Raw genomic sequence first — 16,732 nt, 5'->3', positions numbered from 1 at the left:
GAATCCTGGATAATTCTGTGTGGATACTCACACACATCACTCAGAATCCTAGAAATTTCACGGTGGATACACACACACACATCTCCTGGAATCCTGGATAATTCAGAGTGGAATACCACGGGAGAGAACGAGAGTGGCTCCTTCATCCCTCTCTCTCTCCCTCCCTCCACCACATCACACGTCCACACACACGCACACACATCACACGTCCACACACACGTCACAATTCCACATTGTTTTTTTAGATACTATACTATTGTAGACATGCAGCCCCCCCCCCCCCACACACACACACACACACAGCAGTGTCCCAGGACAGCTGGGTCTAAGTTTAGTCTCTATCAGGTCACAGAGCGAGCACACAGAGAGGAATGTGTGTTTCAACCACAGAACTCAGATGAAGATTCGACAGAAACAGGAGGCCAGGAGAGCTCCTGTGGAAGAAAGCCTGCAGTGTTAATATAGATTATAATGTAATGGGTTCATCTCAACAGATGTCTCCAATTAGTTTTTTTTATGTTTATCTGTGCTGGATTGATATTGGGAGAATGCGTCCTGCATTATGGGGGACACACACGCGCAGACACGTGTACACACACACGATACATTTCTTGCCACAGGTCTGTCAGCCAGCAGCTATTCGGAGAGGATGACCACGCTGCTTCACGAGGTTGGGGTGTGTTTCAACGTGTGTGTGAGAGTGTGTGTGTGTGTGTGCCCGCCTGTGTATTAGACAGAAGTCAGACAGCAGTAAATCACAGAGCAGATCCACATTCATCAAACCAGCATAAACACAGCAGACACCCCGGAGCCTGTTATCCTTCCTAACCCCCTCTCTATCCCTCCATCCCTAAATCCATCCCTCCCTCCATCCATCCATCCCTCAATCCCTCTGTCGTTCCATCTGTACATCCCTCTATTCACAGTCTACCCCATCCTCTCCTCCACTAAACACAATGAAAGGCTACAGGCACAAAAAAAGTCAGTCAGCTGTTAGTGGCTTGCATGAGAAGTGAAGCGGTGTTAATGCATGAGGTTTGGACCAGGAAAGATGAGCCTGCAGAATGATCTCTGCCGCACTAGATCTGAACCAACACGCCTGCAGAAAATCAAGGACTCTGACAAACAGACATGAAGCAATGATGACCAGTTCTTTATCTGTTGTGTGTGCGTTTGTGTGCATGTGTTATGTGACTTTCTGGCTTTGATAGTGTTTTTATTCCTGTCGTCATGGCGATGGGGGCACAGATAGGAGTCATGGTAACGGTGTTCCGGAATGTTCGGCGCTGAATAACAGCTGCCTCCTCTGCCTGTGACCTCATCATCCTTTGGGACGCTGAACCCAGGAGTAAGAGCTTGCACAATGTGTGTGTGTGTGTATGTGTATGAGCATGTGTGTGTGTGTGTGGCAGAGAGAGGTAGATACTCCCTCTTGGACAGAGAGAAAAGGGCAGCTCAAACACTCGATCACACACTGATAGAGGTCACGGGGGCGGTGTGTTTTTGTCGGTCAGGGGGCGGGTCGGGTGAGTGTGTGTGTGTGTGTGTACCAGGGGCGGCTCGTCAACCTTCCTATCTCAGTGTTGATGTGTCAGATGCCTGTCGCTGCGGAGAGAGACACAAACAGACGGAGAGACCTCGACACTGAAGAGAAGCTCTCTTCTTCCCTCTCCTCCTCTTCTGCGTTCTGTTCTTTTTGTCTTCTTCTCCTCACCTCTCCCCTTCACTCCGTTCCTCCCTCCCTCTCTCTTGACCTTCCCCCTCTTCTCCTCGTTTTGTTTGTTTGTTGTTCATCCGTCCTCTCCGCCTCTCTCCCATTCTCACCCCTCAGCCTGTCCTTAGCTCTCTTTTCTCCACCTTTTCTCCTGACCTCTTCCTCCCTCCCTGTTTACCCTTCCTTTTTCTGCTTCCTCTTCTCCTCTTCTTTTCTCCTTCTTCTTCTCTCTGTCTCCTACTTCTGAATGGAGAGTTACTCCCTCCTCTTCAGTTCCTCCCAGGGAGCAGGACTTCTGTCAGGATTTCAGCGTCTGCGATCTGATAGGAGGATGTGTGACGTCGTCCTGGAAACCGGGGGGGTGTCTTTCCCGTGTCATCGCGCCCTATTGGCCAGTTCCAGTGAGTACTTCTGGGCTCTGTTTGGAGAGAGCACGGCGGAGAGGTTAGCGCCCACTGTTAGCCTCCCAGCGCTAACGCCTCGGGGACTAGACATCATCCTGGACTTCTTGTACTCTGGTTGGCTCAGCCTATCACCTTTAACCCTTCCCATTGTCTTGGAAACCGCCAGGTACCTGCAGGTGCATGAGGCTGTGTCGATATGCGATCGCTTCCTTAACGACGGGTTGTCACTCAACACCTGCTGTTGCTACGCTAACTTGGCGGAATGCCATGCCCTTCCGGAGGCCCTTGCAGCCTCCAATCAAACCATCACCATGGAGATGGCAGCATTGTTACAAGACAAAAGGGAGGATCTCTTAGAGCTCAACATCCAATCATTGACAGCCGTGCTGGAGGCCGAAGAGATTCCCGGTGTTAAGGAGGCAGAGCTAGTGAGGCTGGCTCTGGATTGGTTGGAGGTGAACGGGCCGCTGCCATTGGTCCGTTCAAACCTGCTGCTCAGCCGTCTACGTTTCGGATTGGTCACGCCTTCTGACCTGGCAATACTAAGCCACGCCCACCCAGCAATGGCCACACCTCTCATGAGGAGTCATGTGACACGAGCGCTGGAGTATCACGGGCAGGGAGCTGCTCGACCAATCAGACAGAGCAGACAAACCACTCTGAGGTCATCAGCCAATCATGTGCTGTTAGTAGGGGGTGGGGTCAATCCAGACTCTCCAGATCAGGAAGTGCTGACTTTCGACCTCAAAAACAGGAAGTGGTCATCCCTGGCCCCCAATCTCCCACGACTGCTAAAGAACCACTGCGTGTGCTGTGTTGGAGGGTTCCTCTTTGTGATTGGAGGAGAGGAGGTCGTGGGAGGGACCGAGGAGGGGGGAAAAACTCTCACCACCACGACAACCAACCAAGTGTGGCGGTATGACCCTCGCTTTGCATGCTGGGAGGAAGTGGAGTCCATGCTGGAGACAAGAGCCCAGTTCACCTGCTGTGTGGTTGACGATGTCATATACACCATAGGAGGACAACACCCCCGCGCGGACACACACACCTCGACGGCATCCGTGGAGTTTTACAACATGACTGCAGGGGTGTGGCGGAGGGCCACCCCTCTGCCCCGCCCCCTTTACGGCCACGCCTCTGCCGTGCTAGGACAAGCCCTGTTTGTCTCTGGAGGTATCCCTGGCCACCAGGGCTGTCACCAAGGTGGTAGCCGTGGTGACCAGCGAGGCAGCAGCAAAGAGCTTCTTTTTCTAGACCTTGGCGTTGGAGGGAAGACCTGGGAGACGAGAGCCCCGATGTCCATCGCTCGCTTCCGACACCACATGGCAACGGTTGCCGGGAGCATCTACGCCCTTCTGGGAATGTACGAGCCCTTCTGCGACATAGAGCGGTACGATTCACTGGCGGACCACTGGACCCGCCTCCGCCCGCTCCTCATAGGCTCGTTCAGCTATGGACTGGCTGTCACTGCCTCCGGTACCCTCCTGCTATTCGGAGGCAGGAAGTGGATGGACGGACAGGAAGTCACTGTGAAAAGCGTTCTAGAATACGACAGGGAGAAGGACCGCTGGAAGGAGATATGTCAGCTACCCAGACCTCTGTGTGGCTCTGAATGTACACTGCTGGCTCTGCCCAACTAACACACACAGGAATTATGGGACAGATCCATCAAACACTAATAAAGGAGAGGAATAATGTGTGCCTGTTTCAAAATAGGGAGAGAGAGAGGAGGGGGAGAAGGAGAGGATATCTCTGAATGAAAAGATGCAAATCATGCTTGTATATGGTGGGAGACACAGGAAGTAACATGTCCTAGTTGTTTTGGCTGATTACTGCCATCCCCTGTGAACTACTGTATGGACATCTTAACTTCTCGTTTCTCTGCTGAGACGTTAGTAAATCTTCACAAGGGCCTCAGGCCTTGGTCTCTCCTGCTCTACTCATCTATTCCCCTCTCGCCCTGAGAGAGTGAAGTCTGCTGTTCAGCCAACAATCACAGAGGTGTACGTAGGGCCAGCTATGGTGGGCAACAAGCCCTCTAGTTCCAGAGCCTGTATACTTAGTCTACTTTAGTCTTTTAACAATGTGCTCGAAAACTGTCTTATTTCGCAGTTTGAGCGGCATGTCTGAATCTGCTGTGTTGGTTTCGTTTGGTTTCTGTAGACCGATTGTCGAATTGCAATGCTTTAGGACTGAATGTTGTCTACATTGTCTAAAACGTTTAATACTTTTAATTTCATCTCTATATCAATATCTAACAACTTTAAATACCATCTGCTATCACAATGGTTAGAACAAATGTGATAATTAGATAGTTTAACATTCCAAATGGTCATTTAATGAGGAAATATGAAAAACATAAAGTTTCTCTAATCTGACATGTTGACTGGTTCTGGTCATCTGTCTGTTACTCTGGGCATGTTGGCTTCATCTTGGAATGTAATCACTTTAATGGCCTAGTTTGTCAAACACACACATGCACGCACGCACGAAGACACACTCACACAGCATACACACACGTACACACCCACACTCACACACAAGCATATACACCCACACAGCATACACACACACACACACACGTGTCACACACATGGACACACATATTCTCACACTTCCGATGACAGAGAAAGAAAAGCAGGTGAGAAGTTCCTCGTCTCAGAATGACCCCGACAGACGAACTCAAACACACAGCTCTCCTCCCAACAGCTGAACTTTATTAACTCCAGCTTGCCCCACACGTCAACATAATAGATATATATATTTGTATATATATGTATATATATTTATAAATAAATATAATTAGCATGTACTATTGCTAAAGCATAAACTGACTTGACGGAAAGACAGTAAGTCCAAACAATATATACTGTAGCACTACTGTGTGTCACACAGGGAATAAAGAGATCTAAAAATCTATAACACAAATTCTGCATCCATAACTATAACAACACATGCCACTAGAACCAACCACAGGGAAGCAGCATGTGGAGAGCATCCAGACTGAGAACAATGCGTTTATGTGTGTGTGTGTGTGTGTGTGTGTGTGTGTGTGTGTGTGTGTGTGTGTGTGTGTGTGTGAGTGAGTGTGTGAGTGTGCGTGTCTACTCTTAGTGGGTCTGTGAGAGTGGCCTGGTGAGGGGGAAAGGGTTAGGCGTTAGTGGTTCGAGATAACATTTTGAATGGAAGTGAATGGTTGGGCCCCACTAGGATAGTAAAACAAACTTGGGTGTGTGTATCTTGTTACCTATGTGCGCAAGTGCTGATGTGTGTGTGCATGCATGTACGTGTGTGTCTGTGTTTGTACGTATGTGCGACTGTACGTGCCGGTGTGTGTGTGCCGGTGTGTGTGTGCCTGTGTGTGTGTGCCTGTGTGTGTGTGTGTGTGTGTGTGTGTGTGTGTGTGTACACTACAGTGTACAATTGCTTTAGTTGTGTACAGCGTCTAGAGGGACAGTTCAGTAGGCAGCAGCAGTACAATGATTACATTAGTTACAGGTATTCCTATTGAGGAGATACAGAATATCTGGCATAATCGAACTTCTAGGTGACATGCTGTACTGTCTGAAATTCCACAGGAAGACCAGGTTTTAGGCTAGAGCCCGGACCTAACACATGGGAAGAAATCAAGCAATCCCTACAGTATGACTTTCCTCATGCCATGTGACTGAGTCCTGAGCAGGAACCAAAACCTGCACAAACTGGGGCCCTAGTCCCTAGTACTAGTCGCTGGGACCGCTAGAGTAGAAAAGACTTGTGCTTATAATTCGTGCAAGCTAACTCTAGGCAGACATGTACATAGAGGACTGCCTGCACAAAACACTCTGGACACAGTTTGTCAGCGTCATAAACATTCGCTAGATATATTGATATAAGTGTCGCTATAAGGCTGCATCATCGGTATACACTGTACATCTGTGCTAACACAACCTGTCTGGTGATACAAACATGGCACATCAAGCAGGATATAGAAATATACTGTAAAATGGCTGTCCAATCTGAGGGCAGAGAGAAGCTGCTCCGTGACGCTATTGGAGGAAGCAGTTCCCCGAGTTGTCTCTTGTGTCCAAGTATGTCTGGGGCCATCATAGGCTGTGTGTGTGCGCGTGTACGTGCGTGTTTGTGTTGCGTTCACGTGTGTGTGTGTGTGCATATGTGTGTGTGTGTGTGTGTGTTAAAGACACAGTGCAGTCTTTCTCACAGATGCGGGGGTCGTCGGAGAGTCGTTCCTGAGCTCTACCTATCCATCGTGGTCTGAAAGAGGACACAGCTACAAACCATGTGGAGTCAGGTGCTGACACGTCTGGTACTGTCCCTGTCGTGCGGCTCGGGATAATCAAATACAGTTCCTCCTCTGGTACTGTAGGCTTATTACGCCAACAGTCTGGCAGTCTGGGTCCATCAGAAGTGTGTTTATCTGCTTCTGGAGTGACGCTCAACACTGTTTGGTGTGTGTGTGTGTGTGTGAGTGTCAGACGTGCGTCTCGATGTAGGAGTGTGTGTGAGAGAGCGAGGGAGTGTGCTGGGCGGACTCTGACTCGGCCGGTGTGACTGGGTCCTGAGAGAACAGCTCCTGATAGGCTCTCTTCCACTCCTGGAACTCTGCCGACGACAGCTGGGGATTGGCCAACAGCCTGTCAATCAGAGCTAGTTCCCCCTCCCTGTCCTATAGGGACGCAGAAACAAAGGAGGGGCCGGTCACTCTCTTTTTTTCAGAAGACACATACAATCTGTCTTTTCTTTTTCTCTCTCTCTCGCTTCTCTCTGTTTCTCTCTTGCTCTCTCTTTCTCTCTCTCTTGCTTCTTGCTCTCTCTCCCACTAAGTCTTTCTCTCTACTCCTCTTCATCTCTCACTTTCTCTTTTTTATCTCTCTCTCACAAACACGTACAGACAAAAACACACATTCAGCACGAAAACAGGACGTGCTTCAGCACTCACGGCCAATTCGCAGACGCCAGACAGATGCACAAGAGCAGGGTTATCAACACCAACGCCAGCAGCAACAGCAGCACAAGCTCCGCCCCCTTACGAAGCTCCGCCTCCTAGCAGCACACACTAGCGACGTGACGACGGCCACACAGAAGAAGCCGGACACCTGGGCGCGGTCGCCAAGCAGCCGTATCCATAGCAACAAAGCAGCCACATCCGTAGCGACAAGACCCCAGCGACATGACCAGACCCCAAGCAGGACACGACCATGGAGCGCACGGATGAAAATCACAGGACAGACACACGTACACACATAGGACAGACACACATACACACACACACACACACACACATACATAGGACAGACACACACACACACAGGACAGACACACATACACACACACACACACATTCTTCACACACATACATTGGGTGTGTAGAGTTAGGGTTCAGAGTGATGTTTCTGGAGGAGGTGTAGTGTGTGTGTTTGAGTGCGTGTGTGAGTGTGTGTGTACCTTCAGAGTGGAGGTGAGTATGCGCAGGCGGTGCAGGCGGTCGTTAAGCTGGGGGTCGGCCGCCCTGCGCAGGAACGACTGTCTGAACTCTGTCTGACCCCGGAGCTCTGAGGGTCGGCCCAGAGGACACACCCCTCCCTGCTCACATGCACGGAACAGGTCGCCCAGCGACGCCCCTTCACCTGCACCTACACACACAGGGTCAGAGTCAAATACACACACACGTGCAAACACACAGGTCAGATGCACACACAAACACACACAAATACACGCACACAGCTCACACACACACAGTTCCCGTTCCGAGAAGGATACCACTGTTGTTTTAGACCAGACTTCAGACATGATTTACCAGGGTTTATTTGGTGTGGTGATGGTTTGCACTTCTCTAACTCTGAGGGCCTCATGTACTAATGCTTTTGCGCCCACTTCAGGCATCTTTGTTTCGCAATTTGCACGTAAAAGCATGGCGAGGTATGTACAAACATGCCGCACTTACGAGGTAAAAACGCAGACTGCCTGTCGCGGGAACTGAAAATGGCAAATTGCGCTTTTCCGTGTCATGCATATGCATTCACGGGAGGGTCAAGGGGAAAGTGGGAGTTTCCCATAAAGAGATGGGAGGGGGTGCGTAAAGTGCGCCTAATTATGTATTCTGCGGTATGTACAAAAAACGCCTGTGAAAGCGCACAAATCTCCGACTCGGCGTTCACATTCCATTCCAGCAGGTGTTAAACTCCTCGCTACATCACAAATATTGGCATCAGGATCATTTCACATAGTCATCGCTGTTATGACTTTGGTGGCTGATCCATGATAGCGGGTTGGCCATGGTGCTAATAAAGCTACGTTTGCGAATGTACGTACATGAGGCCCTGAGTTTCATGAAGGTTGGCAGATATGGAGGAGCCTAAAGCGTCTGGGATGTAGCTCACAGTGTCACCATTAGGGAGCAGTAGATGTGCATGTGCTGACACACAGACCTGAATTCTATCTAGGGAATGCCGAGGATGATAGCCATGTAATGCATGTTATGCACAGTGCTTGTGTGTGGGCGTGTGTGAGAGAGAGAGAGACAAAGAGAGAGAGTGAGAGTGTGTGTGTGTGTCTAACTCACCGGTGTGTGTGTGCAGGTCCTGTCTTACAGGTGGTGCCAGCACGGTGTGCAGATTGCTGTCTCGAGGTAAGGTGTAACTGCGGGGTTTCCCTCCATGGGTTGCCATGGGGATGAGCCTCTGGGTTGCCAGGGGATACGGGAGGTTCCTCTGTGCGGGAAGGGTGTAGACTCCGCCCACAGCCATGGTCTCAAGCCCTACCACAGGGTCCGCAAACACAGCGTCTTCTGGACAAACCAAGCAAAACCAACCACCGCGTTTCAAATGTAAGGGAGGGTTCGAACCTGCTACCTTTCATTCTGCAATCTAATATCACTGAGCTATCCCCCGTTACCTAGGAGACCAGTTACCTAATGACTCAGTCTGCAGCCCTGCGTCTGTCATGGCCATTTACCTAGGGGACCAGTAACCTAAGGGACCAGTTACCTAGGGGACCAGTAACCTAAGGGACCAGTTACCTAGGGGTCCAGTCTGCAGGTAGTGCAGCCCTGCCTCTGTTAGGGGGGTCTCTATCAGGTCTTGCCACGAGCGTCGCTGGGACGAGGAGGAGCGCCCCGGGGAGCCTGTCTCACTGCTGCCCCCCCCAGGACTGGAGCGGTACTACAGGAGGAGGGAGAGAGAGAAAGAGAGAGAGGCAGGGGGTAAATAGAGGTAGTAGAGATGGGAAATTCAGGTAACCTACATCCGGGGGTGTTTGTTTGTTTTCAAATGTGGGTTGGATAACTTTTTTTATAACTGAAGATGCGGTCGTTAACGTATATTTTAAAGTTTTAAAAAATTACAATAAAATCTACACCCATCTACACCAATGTCAATCAAAAACATTTTATTGATCAAAATAGGAAAACAAAATGCTCACTACCGACCTCTACAGGATCGCAGCGGTACTGCGCGTCGCTGCTGCTGCTCCCAATCGCCTTCCTGCCACTGTGAGTGCTGCTGCCCCCCCGTGGTCCAGTGTGGTACTGCGCCTCGCTGCCGCCGACTGCAGGCTCGCCCAGGAAGTCCTCCTGAGAGGAGCGGGAACGAGACGTCTCCGTTGACGACAGACGGCCGGTCCTGCCCTCCACGTACGCACTCATCTGAGAGAAAGGGGATGAGAGAGAGAGGGAGGAATGAGAGAGAGGGATGAGAGAGAGGGAGGGTTGTGAGAGAGGGAGGGATGAGAGAGAGGGAGGGATGAGAGAGAAGGAGGGATGTGAGAGAGGGAGGGATGAGAGAGAGAGAGGGATGAGAGAGAGGGAGGGTTGTGAGAGAGGGAGGGATGAGAGAGTGGGAGGGATGAGAGAGAGGGAGGGATGTGAGAGAGGGAGGGATGAGAGAGAGGGAGGGATGTGAGAGAGGGAGGGATGAAAAGAGAGGGGGAAGATGACGGTAAGGGAGGATGGTAGGGAGGGAGAGAAAGAGAGGATAGAAGGGGGAGATTGAGATGGAGGGATAGAAAAGGAGGAGCGTGACAAAGAGGGTGTCGTAGAGGGCGGCTACTCACTGAGGGGGGCCGGGGGTAGGTGTCGTAGGGGGGAGGGGGGCTGTCCTGTTTGGGGCTGGAGGCTTCCTCCTCCTGATCACTCTCACTCCAGTAGTCTGGAGATTCAGAAACACACACACACACACACACACAAGGTTACAGCCAGGGACATAATGTGTGTATGTTAGAGTGTGTGTGTGTGCTAGTGTGCGTGTTAGTGTGCCTGTGTGTGTGTTAGTGTGCCTGTGTGTGTGTCCTCCTCACCCTGCTCCTGGCGTATCCTCTCTGTGTATCCTACAGCAGCCATGTTCAGACGGCTAAGCCACCTGCAGGCCACGCCCACAGGAAACAGGAAACAGAAAGCAAAACTGGATCAGGCCCTCAGGAGTGGACTGACATTGTCCACTGTCATGACCACACAGACTGTATATCTCAACCCTGGAGGAGGGTGCTAGTGGAGAGGTCACAGGTTGTGGTCATGTGACATCATTATTATTCGGTGTCATGTAACTCACTGACCTGTTCATGTCATCCACGCCATCGGCAGCAAAGTAGAAACTCTTAACTTTGGGATGGCACGCTTTGAACGCACTGGAGGAAGAGGGAGAGTTACAAAGACACACAGCAACAGGAGAGATGCACTCGCAAACGACTCACAAACCCATCATTCTGTCAGTGAATACTCACTACTTCTTGCGACACTCGCTGGCTCTGTCGATCTTGAACTCTGGTAGACTGACGAAGCCTTCAGCCTTCTCATCCTGGGGATGAAGAGAGAGAGAGAGAGAGAGAGAGGGGGGGGGGGGGAGAGAGAGAGGGGGGGGTAGAGAGAGAGAGAGAGAGAGAGGGGGGGGGGGTAGAGAGAGGGGGGGTAGAGAGAGAGCGAGAGAGAGGTGAGGGGTAGAGAGAGAGAGAGATAGGGGGGTGAGGGGTAGAGAGAGGGGGGGTAGAGAGAGAAAGAGAGAGAGAGAGAGAGAGGGGGGGGGTGGAGAGAGGGGGGGTAGATAGAGAGCGAGAGAGAGGTGAGGGGTAGAGAGAGAGAGAGAGAGAGAGGTGAGGGGTAGAGAGAGGGGGGGTAGAGAGAGAAAGAGAGAGAGAGAGAGAGAGAGAGAGAGAGAGGGGGGGGGGGTGGAGAGAGGGGGGGTAGATAGAGAGCGAGAGAGAGGTGAGGGGTAGAGAGAGAGAGAGAGAGAGGTGAGGGGTAGAGAGAGGGGGGGTAGAGAGAGAAAGAGAGAGAGAGAGAGAGAGAGAGGGGGGGGGGGAGCAAGTCAGCAAGGAGCAAAACAGGACTAAACTCTGTTGTACATGCTTTGTAGAAACCACCCACACACCCACACACACACCACACACACACAGTGGTAGGTTCACCTCTTCGTTGATGTACCAGTAGAGACAGGTTTCTTTGAGAACAAACCAGTACTTCTTCCACTTCTGGGAGAAGTATCCCTTGGCGTCCCTCTTCCTCCAGAGCCAGCCCTCACAGTCTCCCCGGCCCAGGGCCTTGCAGGACACCCGCCTGCGGCTCAGCAGGGTCAGGCCTCGGCCTGGACACACGGGGGGGGGGGGGGGGGGGGGATAAGGATGAGTGGGGTAGGTGGAAGGGAAAGGTGGAGGGGTGGAGGAGGAGAGAGGCTGAGGGATGAGTGTCAAGGCTAGGGGATGGCTGGTCTGTGTGTTTGTGACCGGGGCTCCGCCCTCTCTAATTAGAATGACAAGACGACGCATGCCGCTGCCTAATTGGCTGCTCTCCTCCCTCACCTTTATTCTTCTTCCTGGTCTTTGAGAGAGATGTCGACTGCTGGTACGTCTGAGACAGAGAGAGAGAGAGAGAGAGAGAGAGAGAGAGAGAGAGAGAGAGGGAGAGGGAGAGGGAGAGAGGGGGGGAAGAGAGGGAGGAAGAGGAAGAGAGGAAGATAAGTGAGGAGGGAGAGAGGAGGAGGCTGTCAGGATGAATCAGGGATCTTTGCTCACGGCACACATTTCTGGGAAATAAGACAAGACAGATCTTAGTGAGAGCAGGAAGAAGAGAAGGAAAACACACACACACACATATACAGTAAATACTGTGTCAACACACTGACACACAGAACGACAACACAGCCTCACACGCGTCCACACGCACACACACACACACTGGGGTGCAGAGGTAAAAGTCCCCCTCACAGAAGGCTGTAGCGCCCCGTAGCACCTCTCACACCTCTAAACATAGAACAGAAAGAGGGATGGAGGCGAGAGAGAGGGAGAGAGAGAGGGAGAGAGAGAGAGAGAGAGAGGGAGGAGACAAGGGAGGTGCAGAGAGAGAGACTGCAGGAGGTGGAAAGGGTGATGGAGCAGAATGACCTACAGATGATGTTGATGGAAGGATCTTAGAAATGCAAAAGGGAGTGGATTGTTGTTGGTAAAAGTTGGATCCACTTCCACTGTGCGACCACCATTGTGGTTTTTTTTCACCTTCTTCCATTTGGCAAACATTTACATTTTACATTTAGTCATTTAGCAGACGCTCTTATCCAGAGCGACTTACAGTAAGTACAGGGACATTCCCCCGAGGCAAGTAGGGTGAAGTGCCTTGCCCAAGGACACAACGTCAGTTTGCATGACAGGGAATCGAACTGGCAACCTTCGGATTACTAGCCTGATTCCCTCACCGCTCAGCCACCTGACTCCCTATAAACCTGGACTCTCTTTTAAATCAAGAGTGCACATTTTGGGGGTTCTCACTTAGTGGACAGTATTTGTTCCTTGCTCTGTCAAGCTAAAAGTATTTGTGATTATTCCAAATTCCATCTCACTCCTCGGACTTCTGTCAGCCAGTCAGTCGGTCCTGGTGTGATGTCACAGCCTAACACGTGAGGGAGCTGGACCCTGGCCAATCGCAGCACTGTGCTCAGTAGGACAGATGACATAGGCCCGCCCACACCTACTGATAACACCATCTGCCATCTCAGCTTCCATACACACACACACCAACACACACTCATACACACATATTCAGACACACACACATACAGACACTCCCATTTATACACACACACTCACAGAAAAAGATAGACACGTACACCCAAACACACACAGACACACACTCACACACACTCGCTCTGGTGTCGCACGTAACACTCACACTCACAGCCTTACATAAGGAGATGCTGTGAAGACACTTTGGATTAGATGTAGAGTGACAGCTGAGGATGTCTGAGAGGACAAGAGGGGGCAGAGGAGGACAGGAGGGGACAGGCCAGCGATGGACAGATGTCATGTTCGAGCATGGAGAGACGGCCCACTCCACCCTCTCTCCACACACACACACACCACACCTCTCCAAGACTCAAAGCAAAAGCAGGAGGTAAGACTTCCGGAACGTAGAGTCAGCCACGACTCAGAGCAGCGAAACTGCCCCCACACGTACCGTGGATGAATCAGGAGCCGCAGAGTTTGGACAGTATGTTTGACTCCCCTGCTTTACACTACATTACACCCCTCGGAAAATTCAAAGATGACCGAGCAAAAGTAGGACGCAAATCGTGTTTTGGTTTGCTAAGGCCTGTTTTGGACGGGCTGAACCAGACACCAGAGACTGCTGTTCCTGCACACTCACATGATAGAGAGCAGCTTGCTCTGTGGGCGTGGCCTCTCTCTGAAGGACATAGTGGGAGGGGCTCTGGCTGTGGTGGCTCCGCCTCTTGGTGCGTTTGCCAGTGTCGTTGCTCCGCTTGCCCGTGTCGCGTTTCTGGCTCCGCCCGGTGTGGGAGGAGTAATCCTCCGAACCGAGCCTCTCCTCTCCTCCAGCCAATCCCACGTAGCGCAGCAGAGACGCTTCTGAGGAACAGCAAATCACAACAGGCCATCAGGATAGGTGAGTGTGTGTGTGCGTGCGTGAACTGATTAGCTGTTCTTGTTGGGATTTTTTACTTGTGTTTAACATAAACACCAAAGTTTCATAGACACCAATGCTAGCATGATCAGTGAAGCCAACATAGTCAATGTTGGTAACATGAACATCAATGCTACAGGCACCGACGGTCTGAACAACCCAAGTTTTGCTACCTCTCCTCTGCTTCCTCCCTCTCTTCCCCTGGTTGCCAGGCAGCAGCCAATGGGAGGGGACACACTCGGCTCAGCTGCTGTCAGCGCCTCCATGGCAACAGCGTGAGTGATTCAGGTGGAGGTCGGAGAGAATGGTCGCTTTCTCTGTCCGCCTCCTCCACTCTGTTCCCTTTTTTCCCTCGTCTTGCGCTTCTCGTCTTCAGCGCCCTCCCTCTCTTTCCTTCTCTCGACCCTCTCTGCTCCTTTCCCCCCTGTCTCTCCTCCAGGCTTCTCTCTCTCTCTGTGTGTCTCTCCCTCCCACTCCCTCTTATTCTAGTTCTTTCTCTCTCTTTTTAATGTCACCTGACAGACGGAAGAAGGGAGGGAGGGAGAGCAGAGCCATTGATCTCCACATAATGCAGAGAGACATTTACCAGAATCTAGCAGGCGCCAGGGCAGGCCAAACACACACACACACACCCTCACACACACACCAGATATATATATACACACATATACCAACACACAAGCACAGTCACAGGCACTTGAAACATGAATAGACGCACACATTCCAGATGAATGTGCACTTACAGACGCACACATTCCAGATGAATGTACACAAACACACACGCGCCGAGTTACATACGCTCGCATAAATAGACAAACACGCACGCATGCCAGATGGATGTACACAAGCACACAAGCACAGTCACAGGCACTTGAACATAAATAGACGCAAACACACACAAGCACACACACACTAACCTCTGCGGTTGTCCCTGTTCAGCTTGGCTGGGTCTTCGTAGTCCCCCACCCAGTTGCACTCAACAGGCATGGAGATAGGCCTAAGCCTGCCTGTAGGTATGAACACACATAAACACATGCACAAACACCAACACACAGTTCTCACTTTGGCCCTGGAGACCGTAACCAAGCTCTCCTTTAGTGTGGTAACATCACACACACACATCTCCACAGGTCACACAGCCTCAGGTAATGTCATGGATTATAGCTTATGTGATCTGTTCCAGAAGGTTCTACACAGCCAGACAAGGAAACACGCATAACACCATACACACACACAGACACGCTCTTCAAAACCCACGTTGATACGCACAGACACACACGTACACGCACAAACCCGCACAGGAATGCACACGCACGGACAATCTCTCCGTGTACCATAGGTGGGCGTGGTACAGTAAACTGGCTCCTCCTCTTCTTGTTGGTGAGACTCCTGATCCAGGAAGGAGTTGGGCGACTCCGAGCGTTTGGCCAGCAAGGAGGCGCCATGGTTACGGGACGCCTCATCGCCAGGCACGGTCCCCGTTTCGTCCCTATGGCAACAGCATTGAGTCATCAACAAAGGAACCGCGACCAGAACACGAAGCCCTCTTGGTCAAACTTGTTCATTATCGCTGCCTTCTGAAAAGGTATTGACTCAAGCGATCAATTGTACAGACACTCTGTCGAAGAGAGACCCCCACACATGACGGCCCCCCCATCCCACCCCCCCCCCCCCCCCACACACACACACACAGAAACTCATGCACACACACACTTTAGACATTTGCCGTCTGGCTAGAATCCAACAGTTTAACACTAATTGTGTGGGCGCCCTGGTGGAGTGGTTGGAGCTCTTACCGCAGGGGCCCGGGTTAGATTCGATTCCCGGGTCAAATCCAGCATGGCATCCTCTCTCACTCTGTCTGTCTCTATCCCTTTCTGTCACTATCAAAACGAAATAAAGACGCCCCCAATGCCCCCAAATAATGATATTCAAGAGAGATAAACACTATACTTGTCACGAGACATTTCCGGGAGACTCCCAGTGTTTCAGCTGTCCCCGTCTCCTCCATGCTGGCAGACCACAGATGACAGCTCACATGAGGGGAGCAGTATGCCCCCGGGGCCCTCTGACCCTCCCAGCCAGCCAGCCTGTCCCTGCCCCTGATCACCAGACAGCAGGCGGGGCTACAGGGCCCAGCTGTGAGCAGCTAATAGCCAGCACTTCAACCAGCCCAGCTGTGGCAGCCTGCTCCATCTATACCGTGAAGGGTTACGGTTGCTTCTCGACACTCGCACCTCTCAGCTGGCTTTGTTTGCGAAAAAACTACGTCCGCCGTTTCCGGGACAGCAGACAGCACAACACGTCGTTAACAAAGCCTCTCGCCATTAAACTGGGTTGTGGGTAGATTGCAGCCACGGATGGCTGCATCGGTCTTATTTCAAGGCTAATCATGTAGAGTGAGTTCTCTCTGGTAGCTCTGTGCAAGCTGTTGCAGATGTTACAGCCTACTGGGACACACGTACAAGGCTTCGCCTCCCAGTGCATGACACGTCATATAGTGCTTAGTTGGACACACACACACACATATACACGCACACACACATAGACACATACTGTTTACACACGCACATACATGCACTGCCCCCACACACCACACACACACATCCCTACCTCGGTGTGTATGGCTCAGCAGGAGGAGGTGGGATGTAGAGGTCCTGGAGGGCGGAGCTCTTGGTGGGCGTGCCTGAGGGCGTGGCCGGACCACTGCCGGGG

General features: G+C 51.5%; 2 protein-coding genes across 2 annotated transcripts in view; one reads left to right on the top strand and one right to left on the bottom strand.

Annotated features, from left to right (window-relative positions):
• The first annotated feature begins 1,961 nt into the window (after nt 1–1,961).
• LOC136957860 (kelch-like protein 34) lies at nt 1,962–3,955 on the top strand. Its single transcript, XM_067252072.1, has one exon. The coding sequence runs from the start codon at nt 1,962–1,964 to the stop codon at nt 3,756–3,758; it is 1,797 nt and encodes a 598-aa protein (XP_067108173.1). The 3' UTR covers nt 3,759–3,955.
• A 2,634-nt stretch (nt 3,956–6,589) lies between these two features.
• The window catches only part of cnksr2a (connector enhancer of kinase suppressor of Ras 2a), a 21,029-nt gene continuing 10,886 nt past the window's right edge, over nt 6,590–16,732 (bottom strand). Inside the window, exons 10-24 of the mRNA XM_067251699.1 lie at nt 16,631–16,732; nt 15,352–15,506; nt 14,935–15,024; nt 13,742–13,962; nt 11,905–11,953; nt 11,515–11,690; nt 10,834–10,907; nt 10,666–10,737; nt 10,411–10,472; nt 10,168–10,262; nt 9,545–9,760; nt 9,137–9,278; nt 8,681–8,905; nt 7,564–7,751; nt 6,590–6,784 (exon numbers count right to left, since the gene is read on the bottom strand). The exon at nt 16,631–16,732 is cut by the window's right edge and continues 11 nt beyond it. Coding sequence (XP_067107800.1) covers nt 6,590–6,784; nt 7,564–7,751; nt 8,681–8,905; nt 9,137–9,278; nt 9,545–9,760; nt 10,168–10,262; nt 10,411–10,472; nt 10,666–10,737; nt 10,834–10,907; nt 11,515–11,690; nt 11,905–11,953; nt 13,742–13,962; nt 14,935–15,024; nt 15,352–15,506; nt 16,631–16,732 — 2,062 coding nt within the window. The remainder of the gene's footprint in view (nt 6,785–7,563; nt 7,752–8,680; nt 8,906–9,136; nt 9,279–9,544; nt 9,761–10,167; nt 10,263–10,410; nt 10,473–10,665; nt 10,738–10,833; nt 10,908–11,514; nt 11,691–11,904; nt 11,954–13,741; nt 13,963–14,934; nt 15,025–15,351; nt 15,507–16,630) is intronic.

The sequence above is a fragment of the Osmerus mordax genome, chromosome 15 (genome assembly GCF_038355195.1).
Source record: "Osmerus mordax isolate fOsmMor3 chromosome 15, fOsmMor3.pri, whole genome shotgun sequence".
Lineage (NCBI taxonomy): Eukaryota > Metazoa > Chordata > Actinopteri > Osmeriformes > Osmeridae > Osmerus > Osmerus mordax.
This window is presented reverse-complemented; position numbering and strand designations above follow the sequence as displayed.

Coding starts and splice junctions, on each gene's coding strand:
- LOC136957860 (XM_067252072.1), top strand. CDS start 1,962: ATGGAGAGTTACTCCCTCCTCTTCAGTTCCTCCCAGGGAGCAGGACTT.